Below are 18,902 nucleotides of genomic sequence, written 5' to 3' on the forward strand. Positions count from 1 at the left end.
CTGCTTTATATGACAATATGTATGTGTTTTACGTTGTGTATATGTGTTGGTGTCCCCCAAAATAAAGAGCAAGTAGTCAAATACACATTCTTGACACGTACAAAATGCATAAAGTTATTGGGTACATCTGAAAATGGTGGTGTACCTAATGGAGTGTCCGTGTGATGTCACAGATCAATCAGCCAATCAGAAAGTGGGGGTGAGGGCGGGTGTGGCACTTTTCACTTTCAGTTAAGCTTTGGCCATGATTTTTCCCTAATGAAGTGGCCTCTTATTCGGTACACCTGAAAATGGCGTTGGACCTAACGGAGTGTCCATGTGACGTCACAGATCAAACAGCCAATCAGAAAGTGGGGGTGAGGGCGGGTGTGGCACTTTTCACTTTCAGTTAAACCAGGGGTGTCGACCTCCAGTCCTCGGGGGGCCGCGTTCCAATATGTTTTCCAAGTTACCCTCGTTAAACACACCTGAGTGAAAAGATCAGTTCATTTTCACGTTCTGCAAGAGCCTAACTTTTCACACAGGTGCACTTAACGAGGGAATCTTGAAAAACATGTTGGAATGCGGCCCGAGTACTGGAGTTTTACACCTGTGATCTTTGACCATGATATTTCCCTAATAAAGTGGCCTGTTATTAGGTACACTTGAAAATGCCGGTGTACCTAACAGAGCGTCTGCGTGACATCACAGATCAAACAGCCAATCAGAAAGTGGGGGTGAGGGCGGGTGTGGCACTTTTCACTTAAACCAGGGGTGTCAACTTCCAGACCTCGAGGGGCCGCGTTCCAACATGTTTTACAAGTTACCCTCGTTAAACACACCTGAGTGAAAAGATCAGTTCATTTTCACGTTCTGCAAGAGCCTAACTTTTCACGCAGGTGCATTTAACGAGGGAATCTTGGAAAACATGTTGGCATGCGGCCCCGAGGACTGGAGTTTGACTTCTGTGACCTTTGACCATGATATTTCCCTAATAAAGTGGCCTGTTATTAGGTACACTTGAAAATGCCGGTGTACCTAATAGAGTGTCTGAGTGACATCACATATCAAACAGCCAATCAGAAGTGGGGGTGAGGGTGGGTGTGGCACGTTTCACTTTTAGTTAAACCAGGGGTGTCGACCTCCAGTCCTCAGGGGGCCGCGTTCCAATATGTTTTCCAAGTTACCCTCGTTAAACACACCTGAGTGAAAAGATCAGTTCATTTTCACGTTCTGCAAGAGCCTAACTTTTCACGCAGGTGCACTTAACGAGGGAATCTTGGAAAACATGTTGGAATGCGGCCCCGAGGACTGGAATTTGACACCTGTGACCTTTGACCATGATATTTCCCTAATAAAGTGGCCTGTTATTAGGTACACTTGAAAATGCCGGTGTACCTAATAGTGTCCGAGTGACATCACATATCAAACAGCCAATCAGAAAGTGGGGGTGGGTGTGGCACGTTTCACTTTTAGTTAAACCAGGGGTGTCGACCTCCAGTCCTCAGGGGGCCGCGTTCCAATATGTTTTCCAAGTTACCCTCGTTAAACACACCTGAGTGAAAAGATCAGTTCATTTTCACGTTCTGCAAGAGCCTAACTTTTCACGCAGGTGCACTTAACGAGGGAATCTTGGAAAACATGTTGGAATGCGGCCCCGAGGACTGGAATTTGACACCTGTGACCTTTGACCATGATATTTCCCTAATAAAGTGGCCTGTTATTAGGTACACTTGAAAATGCCGGTGTACCTAATAGAGTGTCCGAGTGACATCACATATCAAACAGCCAATCAGAAAGTGGGGGTGAGGGCGGGTGTCGCACTTTTCACTTTTAGTTAAGTTTTAGCCATGATTTTTCCCTAATGAAGTGGCCTGTTTTTAGGTACACCTCATGGACACTTTAATAGGTACACCACACGAGGTCAAAATAAATAAATACATAAATAAGAAAGTGTAGCGAATGATTCGGTGAACGATTCTTTTGAACAAATCTTTTGAGTGAACTGATTCCAAAGATTCTGTTCGCTTAAAAGAACTGGAACGCATATCACTAGTTTTAGTTCTCTACCTTCAAGATGGACAAATGTGCACAATATATTATTTAAATCCCCACAAATTTTGACTGAAAGTGTAACATGCTGCTAGCAAACTGAATGGAATAAACATTTTGGGGTTATTGTTTGCATTTCTATCATTATCTACACCCATCATTTACTTATTTTTATGTTTAAATTTGATTTAAAGCTGCTAATTTTGCTTCTCATATTGTTTGCATAAGCAGCAGGATATTGTTTTCACATTACAAGCTGAAAAAAAAATCCCAGGTACTAATACTGCTAATTTAGAAGAACACTATATGCTTTCGAAGGGCATGCATTCCCCAGTGTACCATTAAGAAACTAAATGCCAATGTTGTTCAACTCAAAAGCAATATCTGACTTTGGTTAGCTTTCATTTGACTTTTACTTTTCACTTTATCCAACTGAAGTTATTGCTGTGACCAACCACTGTGGGAATAACTACTAGATAATCATTATGTCTGTGTGCCAGTTGTTATTGCGCCCCAAACCTAAGTTAAATATATCAACATTTAAAAAAAAAAAAAAACAAGCATGTTACCTTGCTTCAGTAAAATCTACTTTAATACACTTTGAAACAAGAGTACAACAAAATAGAATATACTTCAAATGTTGAATATACAAACAGTTCAGTCTGAACGCAAAACTTCTATATTTTCCTCTTTTTAGATAAAAAAAAAAATGAAATGTAGGTGTAGGGCCAATGTGAAAGGAAAAAATGACCTTATTTAAGTGACCTGGGACTTGACTGACATCACATTCAGAATACGCTATACATCCGTTAGCAAGTAGAGAAATAAGGTTATATACATATTCCTATTGATTTTTATCTGAGACATGGCAGTGTGCACTGGCTCAAAGTCAATCATTACAAAAAACTCAAACATTACCAAAATTGAGGTTGTTGATATAAAGCACTAATGCATTTACAGCTTGATAATTTTAGTAGTTAATTTTGGATGGTTTGGTTGTATTGCTACAATCAAATTCTCAACTCGTAAAAAGATAAGTGTTTACATATTTAATGACTTTTTGACTCCTCATTGGTTCAATTATCTCTTTAAATTCAAATAATAAAGATTGATTAGTTGTTAAATTGAGAAACAAACCAGTTCTTTTTATCCCAAAGCTCCCAGCTCTGCTACACTCTTTGCAGATGTTAGATCTCGTTTCTGTAATACTGTGCTTGGTACAAGTTATGAAAACACACACACACACACACACACGCGGGCGCGCGCGCACGCACACACACGCACAAAATTACAAATAAAACTAAATTCAACCTACAGTTCATATAGTACATGGACATCAAAATTAAAATCCAAGGCTGCCCTGTTGTTATCTCTGTCAACTACTGTTTACGAGCCATCTATCGACTGTTTCAGGACCAATGTAGCACCACAAGCGCGCGTGCACACACAGACACACATTTGATTTGCACAATAACTGAAGTACAAATTGCTGGTTTGACAGTTGCAGGGAAAAAAAAATCAATCAGGCTTCTTACACAGTTCTACACTTTCAGCAAAAATGTCATTTTCCTGAATGACACTTGTTACTATTGACGTCGATCCATTGCGAGCGAGTGTAGCAGTAGTGATGTGGGTTGGTCCCTTTCAAGTTTGTGTGTTCCTATTTGCATGTTGGGCTCCGCGTGAGAGTTCATCACTTTACAGGCTTGGCTGAAACACATCATGCAGCAGTACTGGAAGAGGAAGGTTTCACCCCAAAGGAGGGGGGGGACGACAACAAAATAAAGAAAAATAACGGCTTTCAGGAGGCGTTAAGTTTGTCTGCTGCTGGTTATTAACAAGAGTAATAAAAACAGTTTCATGTACAAAGCAACTCACTTGAGTGAACAAAGGGGAAAGAGAAAAAAGGGATTAGTGGGTCTCAACACTCTGGCTCTTCCATCTTCACTTCGGGGGTCTCCAGCTTGATTACGACATCCGACAGGATGCTTTTGGCATTTGCTTCATTTTGCGGGACAGCAATCGTGACGGGAACCCGCACCGCTTGGACGGCGGCAGGATTGAGCTCGTCCGCTCCCACCACCAGCTCCGAACCATTAAAAACGCCACCGATTAAGTGAGGTTGCGCTGTCACTGCATCCCCCGCGCTCCCTGACTGCGCTGCTGCCGTTGGTTGTTGCGCCTGCGCGGGCACAGACAGTCTCATCACCTGTGCTCCCGAGGCCATGCCGACCGAGGCCAAGGTCTGCATCGTTAGGGGGCTTCCTAGGAGACTGATACCGGTCGTCGGCGTGCCAACACCGGACTTGGCAGCACCCGTGGGGGTCTGCAGCTGACACTGAGCGAACTGGTGAGCCGGGATGGTGATAATCTTGGCCAGCTGGACGGTGATCTTCTCACCATTCTCCGCAGTGGCTGGGACCATGGTGGGGATGGTTTGGATCACAACCTATGGCCAACAAATTCAACCATTACGATACTGACATATTGCGGAAAGTTGACTGTGAAATAGACGAGTTTATAATAAGCATACCTTGCGTGCCAATTTCAATTTACGTGGCTACCGTATTTCACATTTTCGTTAAGATGGTAGACCATGTATAAAATGCAGTCGAAAATTAACAAGCCTAATTAATTTACTTGACTTAAAATTCATTATTTTTCCAGAAATTACAACAGTGTGTAGTTAAAAACACTCATTTACATTGGAAATGTTCAATTATTTTTTTAAATGTTTTTACATCCTGTGAGCAATTTTAGAAATGACATCACTGGATGCCCACCAGAAGCAATGAGCTGTGACCGAATTCCTTTTTGTTATTTAATTGTGGGAGGGCATTTTATGTAGTAAAGCACATTTATGAAGTATTAGAAAATTCCAATATTGAGATCAACACACCTTCTGTTGAGAGTTGGTGGCTCCAGAAGCACTGGACAGGAGGGTGGTATGGGTACCAGCCCCCGTCCTTACTGCTGGCTGCTGCATGGCCACTGTTGAGATCTTCTGGCCCAACGATGTCATAACGACCGGTACCTGCATGGCCACTCGCAGCGTCCTGGAAAGCATTCATAATAACAGTATGGATGATGCGATGATTGCAAAATGCTGGGAACTTTCAAACTTAGATTTTTTTTTAAAATTGATTATTTGAGACTGTTGCTGGTTCTCAATAGGAAACGTCAATATTGCCATTAAAGATATTTCAGTAATATGCTAATTTCATGCAAGTTAAACTGAACTATGCTATTTATCAATCAAATGCAAAAAGATGGTTTCTAAAATCTGGAGTTTTACTCAACGTTTTTTTTCTTTAATCGAAAATGAATTGTTCAAATAGAACTTGCAGCATCTCACCTGGGCCCGGAAGTGTTCGAAAGGACAGCCGCCTGTTGAATCAGGCTCCCGTCTCCCAAGGTGGTCGCTGTCCTCACGTCAGCGCCTGCCGCGCCGTTGTTGCTTGCGACAACAGGAGATTGGGCCACATTGCCTCTGTTGCCGCCACGCAGGATGTTAGGCTTTCTGAAGGACATCTCGGAGGTTTTTCTGAAGGACACCTGGGAGCCCTTCAGCAGGACGTCTGGCGGTTGCAAGATGCGTTGATAGGACGCCGTCGTCTCAGAGCGCATCGGCACGTCGGCGACAGACATGTCCGTTTTGTCGTCGTCGATTATCACAAGGTTTTTGGGCATTTCTTTAAACTGGTAAACCAGGCGCTGGCCCTCAACTTTGGCAAGGATACCCCGCTGGTAGTAATATCTAGAAAAGGAACACATGTTGGTGAAGTGAAAGTGCAAAAAGCACCAAGAGAAAGGTGGACAGTGAGGCGGCTTCCTCACCTGAGTGCCCGTCCCATGGTCTCATAGTTCATGTCTGGCTTGTTCTTGTGTTTTCCCCATAGCTTGGACACGGCCTTGGAGTCCACCAGCTTGAAGATGCCCTTTTCCCTCTGCGTCCACTTAATGTATCTCGGACACGTGTTCTTATCCTGCAGGAGGTCCAACAGGAACTCCCACAAGTAGATGGTGCTTCCTGCTGAATATTAAGTCACTCAAATGTTCATCTGGGCCTCGGGCTCATGTTGCTTCCATTGACACGACGCATTACCTTTGCCTTCTCTCGATTTCTTCCTGAGACCGAGATCAACTGAGCCGTTAGAATAGGACTGATGTGTTTTCAGTTTCCGTCCAGCTAGAAAGTCAAAGAAAGAAACGTGACAAAATTGCCATCATCTTTTTTTAAAGCGTTTATGGCACAAGTTCAAGTGCCCAATTCTATGTACATCTTCAATGACACGGAAAAATAAACGAAGTGTGACAACACCAATATAAACACTATTCCCATAGTGCGCGTGTGTTGAAGAATCTTAGCGGGATTTGGAAATGTTGGCAATTTTAGGAAAACCATGATTGAACATGTGGACAAGTGACCGAATGAGCCCTGATCAAACGTTAACATCCCACGTTCTGCTACGATATTACTTCATTTCTCGTTTTTGGACTGCTCTGCATGTATAATTGGTTGCAGTTTGTTGGAATGAACGTGATTCCAGCGAGGCCGGAGTGAAAACTGTACTATAGAATCAACAGTTTATTCCGCCACATTTATGCTGCGTTAATTTGAACTCTTGTCAGCTCCTATGCAGCGCTACACTTGGCGTGAGAGCAATACCCGTGTTGAAACTATTACATATCACGGTGCTCACCTTCATTTCAGTCTAAAATGCTCCCACACGTTTGCCATTATTTTTTTTCGTCTCAATACGTCATCGTCATCTGCCTGCGACGTCAGCCACCTTCGCTTCCTCCTTCTACTTCCAGCTTTTAGTGTGTCGTGCCACAAACACCCACTGGAAGTTTTGCTTTTCAACATGCTTGTAGGAGGCACAAAATGAGGCTTTGACTCCCAATCAGCTCTTCCTACCGATCCGAGTCATTGCCCATGCAATGACTCAGAGCTGACCACTAGGCAGTGCTACTGGGATACTTCAACTACAGTGAACAAAATTATTGTGGTGCACTTGGTAGTTTTTAAGGTAAGATAACACCTTTAAGAGTGAGTTTGGAGAACTTGTTTCATTGCTTTGATTGGTAGTGTGAAGAGTGCTTTCCATCTACCTCTCCTTTTCCTGACAGGCTCATGGTCCTGTTCCGCCTCTGGCTCCTCTATCAAGCGGCCAATATCTTGATCATCATCCTCCTCATCAATATCATCTTCATCATCTTCGCAGCACTCCTCTGTTGATATCTCAACCTCCGTCCCTGCGATGTCTGGACGCATGGCAGCATGGAGGAATTCTGGTGTTGCTACATAAGGCGGGATGAAAGATTCTAGATGGAAGAAGAGGGATAAACCCGAGAGGGATGTGTGAGCTTAGATTACTTTGGCTTCAAATTACAGTAAGTATATGTATGCTTCACACTTACGCTTAACACTACAATGACATTATCAATGCGAATGAAAAACACCTTACCTGGACTACAATCTTCTCTGACACTGGATGGTGAGTCCATGTGAAGCAGAGCCTCAGCAGCCTCGATGGTCTTGTCAGAGCAATGCACACTTCCATGGACAGAAGCCTCAACTGGAAAAACAAAAACACAATCCATCAACAACAATATTGAGAAATATTCATATGCATGAGCTTGCTGCTGAGAAATATGGCCAGACCACAATGTATTTAAAATACACCATGCTATAAATGATTGAATGGCGCCCCCTAGAGACAGGTTTAGTTATATTTTAGGATAAACTGGAATGAGAAAACTCAAGTCTTTATAAAATAGTGGAGAATGACACGAGGGATCAAAAACAAAAAGAATAAAAATGCACCCTTCCAACATTCATCCCCCCCCCCAAAGAAAAAAACAAAAACCAGACAGAACCCATTTCAATAACTGCTTTTTTCTTGGTAGTTAGGACACACCATTAAGACAATTATCTAAAGAAATAACATTTGGTGTGAGCAAGTCTTGGCTCCTGAAAAAATAAATAAAAGTAGAGCACCTGCTGTTGTCAATCAGTGGTGGGAAACACGAGACCCTATCACTGCCTGCTCACCATGTTTGGCAATTGCACTGAAGCGATAGGTACTACATGGGGCTGCTATCTTTAGATTGACACCCATCTGCCCAGCTCTAAAACTCACAGGACGTGATAGGAGATGTCCATATTAAGCCCAGGCACAGGGGAAACATGATGAAATTAAAAACAACAGTCGAGAGAGGAACCATTAAGTTTCAGTACAATGTGCCTTACTAATTTAACAACAAGCTTTACAGCGAGAAAAACAATAAAACAAATATTTATTTAATACAATTCCCAACAAATCTTTGGCCAACTATGATCAACTCATTAAAATTTCAAAAAAAAATCACTGAGCGATTAAGATATCGGTAGATTACAAACTGAAACATTTATAACAATGTGTTAATCCGTAACAAAGCCAGGAATAGCGCAGAATTGGACAAAAAAGTAGTGCTGCGAATGACTTCCGTGTTTACACTCCTAAACCTTTCCCTCCAGTTCTCTTCAAATAAGCGTACAAATCCTGCTGTCACTCAACGAGCACAGTTCCAACCATTGGATAAAGCATCGGTTCTAGATCCGCCCCTCGTGGCGTCAAGACTGCGTAAACAATGACGTTTCTAACACAGGCGAACGCCATTTGGTTGGAGGGATGTCAATCAAAATACGAACACCTCCTCCTTTCAGACAACGCTTCCGCCATCAAAATAGCACTTAAAACGTTGACAATTTCGATTAACAAGATGGTTATGGCGATGTTTTCCTCACAAAATAATTGTTAAAAATTGCACACAGTTGCGATAACACCAAAATATTTAGTCGGTGCGGAGGAAGACTTGAATCCGATCAGCACACCGACTAAAGGGAGGAGAGGCGAGAGGGAGGCCGCCCCACGCTGCGACCACAGGCACAAAACAGAATAACGGAAACAATAGGAACATTAAATTTTTTATCTAAAATAATAAAACACGGTTCATGTGAGAGAATTCTAATCAAACGGCCAAATTTCAATCGCCGCAGAACACAATGGGGGTGGGGGGGTACATTTAAATTACCGCAACAAATGTGCTCTTGAAAAGTCATTTGCGGTGAAAAACAAAAATATTAATGGTCCTCAGAGTTGAAAAGGCAACATATGCCTAAATGTGGCGAATATCAACTACTAAAACTAAATCCACATGTCCTTCCAGTCAGACAGCGTGGCAAAGACGTAGGATAGACAACAGTTTTGCACTTCCTGGTTTTCCACGGCCGATCCGACACCCGTTATTCTCCAACACATTGAGGCTGAACTGTATAGTCCCACATGCAAAATAATCATATTGCAGACTAATGGCTAAGCATGCAAACCGGTGTGCTCTGAGTATATTTCCCTCTTTGGAAAAAGAAAAAAAAAAAGCTTAAAGAACTCCCGGAACGTTCGCAAAGCACCGCAGGTTGCTACCAAGGTGATCACTTCCTGATAGTCCTCCATTACTCCAGCAGCCTACTCTGCCGAGTGAGCGACCGCGGTCTAGGTTAACGCAGGGCATGCATTGCGGCTACTGTCGGATTTGGTTAACGGTACATAACACTATATTACCGGCTCTGATGAGTAGATCAAGCTGGTTTGCGTGCCCGTCACGTTGCGAAGTCGCCATGTTTCCCCTTGCTGAAGATTCACATTGACTTCTCACTGAATTGTACGGGAAGCAACTATCGCAGATCACTCCGCCGCTTGTATAAATCGTCGAATTCAAATGGACACGTTACGACCCAGTGATATATTCTTCCGCGACCGACACAGGAAATCCTTCCGTTGCGCTCGCTACTCGCGCAAAGACGTCAGCTAAAGCTGCAGTGAGGCGAGGAAGCTTATAACACCGTCGTATTTAAAATTAACTTCTCAGCCAAACAAAAGACACCTTTTTCTAAGTTTTGTTTCTTTTGAACAGTTTTACGATTTGGCTGAATTCTTGCAAATTAAAAAAATAATTTCTCCAAACCTGTGCACACATACTATATAATATAATGTTTATGTATGTATGTATGTATGTATGTATGTATGTATGTATGTATGTATGTATGTATGTATTCACGCAAATAATAAAATTTGTCCATACATATGTGCATATACACATACAGTATATATATATACATAAATAGATAAATAATATACTTTAGAGAGGGTGGCCGCAGCAGATTCGAACTTCAAACTGAGAGGCAGACACACTATTCACTCTTCCAGCTTGCAAGGTGCTGCAAGGTACACCATGGACTCATCTCTTGTCAAAAACAAAAGCTTTAGCCTAGCGAATATGTAGACTTACGGAGAAGGCTAGGTACCAGAAAGAACCCACGCTCTTAGACAACATGCAAGCTCAACACAGAAAGGTTCAACCAAAGGGATTATTTTACTACAATAAGCATTACCTGATTCAAAAAGTTGAATCGGGTAAGCAACTACACTACAACTTCTAAGTCATGGCAACTGCACTGAATTTGAAGGTGTAAAACAATGGTTAAAAAAACTATTATTGGGCACCTTGTCCACAAGAGGGCAGTGCGTGTCTGTGCTGCTTAATGATGGGAGTGATCAGATCACAAGTTTCAAATGTGCACACACTGTGTTCAAGTACAGTAAGAAGCTCCATCCATTCAACAAAACTTGTAATTTAGCTTTCTGTCATTCTGTTTCTATATGGGGGGGGGGGTCAAACTGAAGCAGGGCATGATGATGCTTTTCCTTTGAAAGCTGAGCTGCAAGCCAGTATTCCAATGTAACACTCCCAAACATACCACCTTCATCGTCCGTAAATTACAGCAATCTTGCTGATATTTTGAAAGCACTACAATTGTCCATGATCTTAGTTTTCTATATTTCATTCAAATGATTGTGCCCATTAATTAATTAGCCTTAAAGACCATATCCCATGATGTGAGTGTACAGTTTGTGTTCACTTCCAATCTGCTGATTCCAAGGGATTTTTGACTGAATTGTACTATTTGGGAGGAAATAATCTGAATTGTGTCACTTGACTTTTTCAGTGCAAATCAGGATTTTTAAATTTGAAACAATATTATTATTAAATTGATATGTCCCGCAAAACTGAGTTATTATATTTGTATTGTACATTACATCACAATAAGGTAGGGGCTTTAGTTCTAATGGTTTGGCAAATACGATTACAGGTAAATTTAAGTGCCACTAATAGTCCTGAAATAGGTAATACAGAAGAAGTCATGTCTCACCTGCCCCCTTTTCTGACTCCACATCCTGCTCATTGCTCACTTCTTGCATTATGTACGTTTCGTCACCACACACCACCACCTGGGCTGAGGAACCGAGCTCCTCAGATAAGATGGCACCAGGAACCTCCTCCACAATGACAGTTGTGTAGTTCTCTCTTGCATCCTCTACCTCTTCAACTTCACACTCGCCCTCCACGTCACCCTCCATCTCCAGCTCCACATCAAATTCACCATCCTGCCGGGGACATGTAGCAAGAAAGACGGTCAAAAATATTACACCAATGAGCTAGTTAGTGTGTGTGTGTGTGTGCGTGCGTGCATGCGTGTGTTTATACTCAACTAACCTGCTGTGGGTCTTCCACAGCTGTGACGTACTCCACCACTGTCCCACTGCTGTCAACCAGTACCACTGAGGTCATGACTCATGCTCCTCTGCGATTGGCAGTCACAGCCTGTGACTCCCCACAGCACCTCTGCTTGGTGGCTTCCACCGCTGTAGAGCAAGATAGACCCTGGAAAGAGAACACACAAATCAAACAACGAAACAAATAAAATAACTCGAATAATCAAGTGAGTTTTTGCAAAACACAAGTGTAAGGGTTATCTAGAGCAGTGTTTCCCAAACCTTTTTCATCCACGGCACATCTTTTCATTTGAAAAGATCTCAAGGCACACCACCACCAAAAATCTGTGTTACAAAAGTGTTACGCACATCTTAAAATCAGGTATTTCATGACGAAAGACGTCGAGAAATGTCTATACAATTAGTCATTTCCTATACGGGGTTGGGGTGGACGGACGTATAGAGAGAGCTGAATAATTGAATTAAAACCAAATATATATTTTTAATTGTATTTCGTTTTTTCTAACAAAAGTAACAGTTTAAGACAGTGTAAAGGATAAACTATTGTGATTAAAATCCCAAAGAAATAATATGACTGTGTTTACTGTTTTAGACTAGCTCTATAAATATTGCGACAATAAGAACAAAGTCATGTTTAAAGACGCCCTGCTGTTCTGGCAGCAGCTGAGTGGTTATCACAGTGAAGGTGTCACGACTTGCCTGTGTACTTTATGTTGGTGAAAAATGCATAATCAAAGTTCTCCGGTTGAACTGCATGCAGGGATTTCCGTCAGTTTGCAAACGTGCACAGCAGCACACACATAAACTGAATATGTGCCGATGCAGCACAATCAGACCGACAACATGAAATCTCAAGATTCTCTGAGTCACCACACACGTAGCTGACCAGTGCCTTGCACTAACTAACCAGTGGTTCAGCGATCCTGTTTACAATGCGCACCGCAATTAATATTGGACAATTTCCCTCGGCACAGCTGAACATCTCTCGCGGCACAGTGGTTGGGGAAACACTGATCTAGAGTCACTAAAATAATCCAGCTGCAGCATTCTTTGCAGTTGAAGGCATGCAGGAGTTTCCTTCCTTTTGGCTTTTCCAGCAGGAAGTGCCTTTGTGTTATTACAGACAAACATTACTCGAAGAAAACAAGTCATCCACTAAAACAAAAAGCGTCCTGCTGTAGATCAATATAGGATGAACTGGAACCATAGCAAAAACACAAAGACCCACAGGGCCCCAAGTGGAGTAGTATAGATAAAACAAATGACTGTCTATATTCATGTTATGCCTTTCAATAAGTCATCGCACCAACTGTCTTTGTTTGTGCAGTAATTATAATTAAATAAAAGCAATTTGATGACTGCAACAAACATAATACAATTTAGCGCTCGTGGGAAATTATGAATTAAACATCACTGTTATCATTTCCACATAAATAAAGTATCTATCTATCTATCTATCTATCTATCTATCTATCTATCTATCTATCTTGTTTCGAAGCGGAAGAGTGGACGAGGACGACAGTTTTTACTTTTTAATTTATGTCCTGTTATGTGATCAGGGTTTGACATTAATGGTGGCCCGGTGTGAACACGTTATTGTATTGATTTCATTCCATATTGTTTTAAATCTCACATCTCTTTTTTAAGCAGATGCCCCGGTCATCCTCTGAGGCTATACCTGCGTTCATTTTGGCCACTGAGACTACACGCCTGCAGCTAGGCTGCGCCCTCAAAAATGACACCACATTGTTTACAAACTCAAAAGGGGTCTATTAGTAGAACTACCATGTTCTGATATCAATGTTGTTGTTTTTATACATTTTTAAATCAATAAAGTTAAGTTGGTTCTCAAATAAAACCCACTGACAAAAATTCTATTGTCTCCCTCAAGCTGTTTAATTCGTGTTGGCTGATTTACAGAAAAGCCATATTGAAATAATGCATGGAAATCACAAGACCATGACATCCCTACCGCCATTCCTTGCCACACACACCATGTGAACTCCGGTCCCTGACAGAAGTTCTGCAACTTGTCTTTAAATTCATTCATTGGCTTTAGAAATGACATATAAAAGCTGAAACTCTCCCGAATGAGGTGTAATGTATGCCAATACTGATCATTTAATAAACACAGAAAGGTCAGATTTTGGCAAGACAAAAGTTTTGTCACCCACAATAAAGCAACGTGAAAATCAAACAAATAATTCACCTCAAATACCTAAATTGGTGAACGAAGTTGTTGTGCTATTACAGACATATTTAATATTTTCTCTGACTTCCATGAGCTTGAAGGACTGCATCCATGCGGTTCGACAATGATTTATTTAATTTATTGATGAAGTCATCAGGAATAGCAAACAGTGTCATGCGGTTTGACAATGATTCATTTAATTTATTGATGAAGTCATCAGGAATAGCAAAGAATGCCATCTTAAATGCCACCTAGAGTTCTGCTTTTTTTTTTTTTGCTTTTGTCTTCTAAGCTTCCTCTGTCCTGCGGGGTCTGCCGGACCTGGGCTCGTCACAAACGTCTCCAGTCTCTTTAAATCTTTTTTTTTATTTTTTGTACGTGACGCTGAGAAAGATTAAAGGAGTCGGTCCCCTCTGCAGTGGATCTGGTCTTCTATTATGCCAGAGGTCAAGTTGCAGTTCAAGTGAAGGTCTGACTGAGGTGCTGGGGTTCTTCTTATACACACCCAATACTTAACGGATCAATTCGGGAGCACAGGCGAGGCTGTAAACTAGGATTGGGAGCATTATATGACAAGGCGACAAAATGTTTGTCTTACCAAAATCTGACTTATCAAAATATCTGCAGTAAAGCAAATTTATTTTCATACCCCTCATTCAGGGGAGTTTCAGCTTTCATACGAGTCATTTCTAAAACCAATGAATGAATTTAAAGACAGGTTATACACTTTCCTTTCTACCACATGGATAAGTGACAGAACGTTGTCAGGGACTGTAGATGCACAATTTCAACTTTGTATCCTCAAACCACAGGACGTGATTCAGAGGATCTATGTCCTTGTCTTCAGTAAACTGTTTGTGGGCTTTCTCGTATATTGTCTTTAGAAAAGGCTTCCTTCTGGAATGAGAGCTACGCAGATCAATTTGAAGCAGTGTGCGGCATATTGTCTGATCACTGACAGTCTGAACCCCATCCTTTCAACCTAGCACTAGGCATGTGCACTCAATTTCTTTGCTTAGCCATAGCGAGGCATGTTCTGAATGGAAGTTATCCTATTTATCTGCTGGCTTGGCCAAATAAAATCTGTCAGGGGTGTGGAGTGAGTCTCTTGACTTTCAGGTCAATATGTGCTAAATTCCACTGTGATGTCATACTGACAGCAAAGACTTATGGGCTTGGTAGAAAATCCAAACATCCTTATTATATGAAATATTAAACATGCAGGGCACGGGTACAAACAAAACAAACACATGGATAAGAGACCAGTCATTCAGGCTGGACTTGCACGTTGCATTGCTTCAGGTATCATAGAACCTGCTTGACAACTGCAAACACAGTGGTTGAAACCTCATTGGTCTCCTCAAACAGACAATTTTCACAAGTACTGCTTCAATTAGACTCTGGCAGCAGAACAAATATATTCATCTCTACATCACCTTCTTGCTCATTTTAAATGAAAATATTATGATAAAAGCCTTGAGATGCTGTGATCACATTTTACAACTCCCTTTAATGGAAACATAGCATTAAGGAAATAATTGTTAAAGGATCATTTGGTTATCCTCTTGATCAAGGTAGCTACAGTCTAGCAGAGTCTTGGTCATAAGACAACATCATCATGATGATCCCAAGAAAAATTGAAAGGCCATCTCATGTACTTACAAAATAGATGAGGACATCCTCTGTATATTCTTTCTCCTTCCCAGAGTGTGTCAGACTTTCCAAAGCTTCCTGTGTCCACCGCACATCGCTCCATCTCCTCACTTTGCCTATGCTGTGTGCATGCGGTGGTGGAAGGAGCAGCTCACAGCTCCATATAGCCCTGCCCTCATCACATGACCGGGGTGGAACCAACACACACAGTAACACAGTCACATGATTTTTCAACAACAGCACTTTTGTTGAGAGTTACTCGGTCAACTGGCAAAGAAACAACGCCCTGCCCTGTGCCCTGCAGTCGTGCCCCCATCCAATGCTCAGACATGCAACACTGTATACAGAATTGCCCAGACAAATGTTACCATCTGGCAATTTTTCAAGCTAGACATTTTTCATGGGCCTTCATACATTATTTCTCCATTCAAATCTAAAATACAAGTGTGCAGTGTGTGTGTGTGCGCGCGTGTGTGCGTGTGTGTCTGCGTGTGTGTGTGTGTGTCTGTGTGTGTATAGATAGATAGATAGATAAATATTGTGCATCTTTTCATTACAATATCCTGGAGGAAATAAATATTGAAGTATACATGCATTTTACTTTTTCAGTTATACAAAATGTCCATGTGTTTTTGTTTTGTACAAATAAGTCACAGGTGTCAAACTCAAGGCCCGGGGGCCAGATACGGCCCGCCACATCATTTTATGTGGCCCGCGAAGACAAATTGTGCATCAAATTTGTGTGTCATTACTAGAATTGCAAATTGTCTTCACTTTTAATATCTTTTTTTTTTTAAATATTTTACCAGTTTTTACTCATCTGATTTGAAAATGAGTTATTTGTCAGTTTGTTTGGTAGCTTTTACTGTATATAATATGAGGTGCTTATACCTTTATTGGGATTGACAGTCATAATGGCCCTCCGAAAGAAGCTATGACTACAATGCGGCCCGCGAAAAAAATGAGTTTGACACCCCTGAAATAAGTGATCCGCAATTTTTATTTTCAGGTCTTGTGTTGCTGATGGGAAAAAATGCCAGGTATGGATAAGGCAAAAATATATATTGCAGACACTAGTAAAGTTCTACGCTCAAAACATCAGAAGAACCACCAGCACCTGAGCAGAATCTACGGCATTCTTGTACAGTGCAACATGATATATTGGTTGCATCAAAGATGAACTGGTTGATGACTTCCTACAAATCAGACAGAATTTCACCCCGTAATCCAGTTCTTTCACCCAGCTCACAATTAAAACTCAAACTTCAATCTTCATCTCGAAAAATCTGACCTGAAACAAAGATGTCACTTCCAGCGATGTGTATTTACTTTTGTGGATTTTGCTCTATGGACCCAATTTCTATACCTCTTATCCTGCAAACAATCACAATTACAGGGGAAGGTGGGTTTGACTCTCGAGCTCTATTCAATGTTGCAAAACATCTCATAAAAAAAAATACATCGAATTTTGACGCAACCATATGCCGTACACAAAAGTCTCTACATTATGATCATAGCATTTACAAAACATCTAAAACTGCTTTGAGTTCAATTTCAACTGTATTACCGGTGGCAGGATTATTTGGATGGTTGAGGTATGACGTGGATTTGGGAAGGTGATACCATTTCACTGATTGTCCTGAATAACCTAGTAACGACTCCAAAGCCAAGTAACGTACCCGTTTGACAGAGTGGGTACTATCGGTTGTCATTTGTCACAACTGGAGTGGAATAGATCACTAAAATGGGTCGTGGTGGGATGACATCGTTTCTCCTCAACGTTGTTAAATTACTGCGCTAACCAGTTCTTCTATCGGGTTTTTATTTCATTATGTATGATTAGTTGGCGATTAGATTGACGCTCAATGGTAAATAGACACACCTACGTCTTGAAAAAACACAACCTGAACACCGATATGGCTTGCTAACGTTAGCTAGCAATGGTGAGATTGAGCTGTCAAAATAACACACACAAACAAATACATCACGTGGTGAACAGTGCGGAATAATAATAAGTTCACTTACTGTTAATTTCTCCCCCTTTAATCTCTTTTCTGTGGGTGAAGAACTTGATTTCCACACTGGTCAGCGTTTAGGATCGAGGTTGCTCTGAGGTAGTGAGTTCATGCCTTGTTGAGGGAGGTCGTTAGTTTGTGGACGCGTCGTAGCCCCGCGTTAGCCTTGGCTGTCTTTAGCCAAGAACAAGAAGAAAGGAAAGAGAAGCTCCATCTAAAACACGGCCAATCGTGGAAAAGCAATGAATCCGCCTGCGTGGCTATTTCAGCCGATGCAGTAGCTCTCTTTGATAGTTCATCGACTCCGTTTGTTCATGCAAATAAACACGAGTGACGTCACATCTCTAAGATCATCCCACCACGTTTTCCTGGGTGTTGTCAATTTTAATAACATGTCTAAAATTACAATTATTTCGTTATTATTCATAGATTTTTCAGTTCATTACACTACGTACTGTACTTTATTTTTTTCTCTGCCGCCTTTCTACTCTTGTTATATGGTCCTCCCGACTCTGGTCCGGAGGCACAGGGGAGATTTCGCTCAAAGGCCAAAGTTGCCTGCAAAATCTGGATCGTCGTCGGAAGAGGGATGGAAATCCAATGGCACAGAACACAGTAGTCGGAGACCATGTTTGTCTTCTTTTTATTTTACTACACGTTCCTCGGCGCATCACACTCGACTTTTGGCTCGTACACTCCGCCGATCCAACTCGTTCACTCCCGCCTCGATTTCTTTCCACGCATGCGCACTCTACATCCATATGACGACGCACAACACGAAATTTGAAAAATAGGCTCGTTATTTTTCAACGTCTCCGGATGACGACGCCGCGTTGAAAAGAAAAGGAAAAAAAAATGTTGATATACACTTCACGTCTTCATTGAGATTTTGATTTAGATCTTGGGGAGGCCAGGCCATTGAGCATCAAAGAGACACTCCATCGATCTGAACATTTGCACTTGTGGAATAGATCTTTCTGTAAAAGTAATGACAGCACTAGAATTCAGGGCACTAAAAGAATCTGTTTAAGGGCTTTGGGGATGATGAGCTTTACAATAAACTGGCCCGCCTATTTTTGGATATCGACTTCCTGTTTTGTTATTTTCATCTCAGCTTGGCTAAGGCACAGAAAGGAGGCAAGCATTGTAATGCGTATTGATTTCTGGCTTGGTTTGTCACACTCTCTTGTCCCCTAGTCTCTAAAATGATGATTATTTGCCACCAAAATTCATATGCGCATTCCTACTCTTCTTCACTTAAACCTGTGAAAATATGAAAGTGTTTTGCACAATATTCTGGATTTACTAACATCAAATGTGAGCGCCTATGAGCAAAACCCACCATCACCTCCACAAGATAAAAAAATACTCAGGGAGTCCCCCGCCTACTGC

The 18,902-nt window shown here is 41.6% G+C and overlaps 1 protein-coding gene across 5 annotated transcripts; it reads right to left on the bottom strand.

Moving 5' to 3' along the window:
- Positions 1-2,596: 2,596 nt before the first annotated feature.
- LOC119123476 (ETS-related transcription factor Elf-2-like) lies at positions 2,597-17,848 on the bottom strand. 5 transcript variants are annotated; one of them, XM_037252661.1, is made up of 10 exons: positions 17,521-17,848; positions 11,632-11,799; positions 11,288-11,522; positions 7,503-7,613; positions 7,147-7,359; positions 6,137-6,220; positions 5,869-6,061; positions 5,387-5,788; positions 4,931-5,087; positions 2,597-4,480 (listed from the first exon to the last, which is right to left on the bottom strand). In XM_037252661.1, the coding sequence occupies exons 2-10, from the start codon at positions 11,704-11,706 to the stop codon at positions 3,953-3,955; spliced, it is 1,998 nt and encodes a 665-aa protein (XP_037108556.1). In that variant the 5' UTR covers positions 11,707-11,799; positions 17,521-17,848; the 3' UTR covers positions 2,597-3,952. The 5 variants fall into 5 exon arrangements, with proteins under 5 accessions (XP_037108556.1, XP_037108554.1, XP_037108555.1 ...); XM_037252659.1 differs by having other exon boundaries at positions 5,869-6,064; XM_037252660.1 differs by lacking the exon at positions 17,521-17,848 and adding an exon at positions 15,505-15,687 and having other exon boundaries at positions 5,869-6,064.
- Positions 17,849-18,902: the final 1,054 nt, after the last annotated feature.

The sequence above is a fragment of the Syngnathus acus genome, chromosome 1, assembly GCF_901709675.1.
Source record: "Syngnathus acus chromosome 1, fSynAcu1.2, whole genome shotgun sequence".
NCBI classification, from domain to species: Eukaryota; Metazoa; Chordata; class Actinopteri; order Syngnathiformes; family Syngnathidae; genus Syngnathus; species Syngnathus acus.

Excerpts from the sequence above, each read along its gene's own strand:
- LOC119123476 (XM_037252659.1), bottom strand. The coding sequence starts at position 11,706 with ATGACCTCAGTGGTACTGGTTGACAGCAGTGGGACAGTGGTGGAGTAC. Across the intron at positions 7,614-11,287 it reads GGAGTCAGAAAAGGGGGCAG|TTGAGGCTTCTGTCCATGGA; the intron begins GTGAGACATGAC and ends TTGTTTTTCCAG. Across the intron at positions 6,065-6,136 it reads GAAATCGAGAGAAGGCAAAG|CAGGAAGCACCATCTACTTG; the intron begins GTAATGCGTCGT and ends CTTAATATTCAG.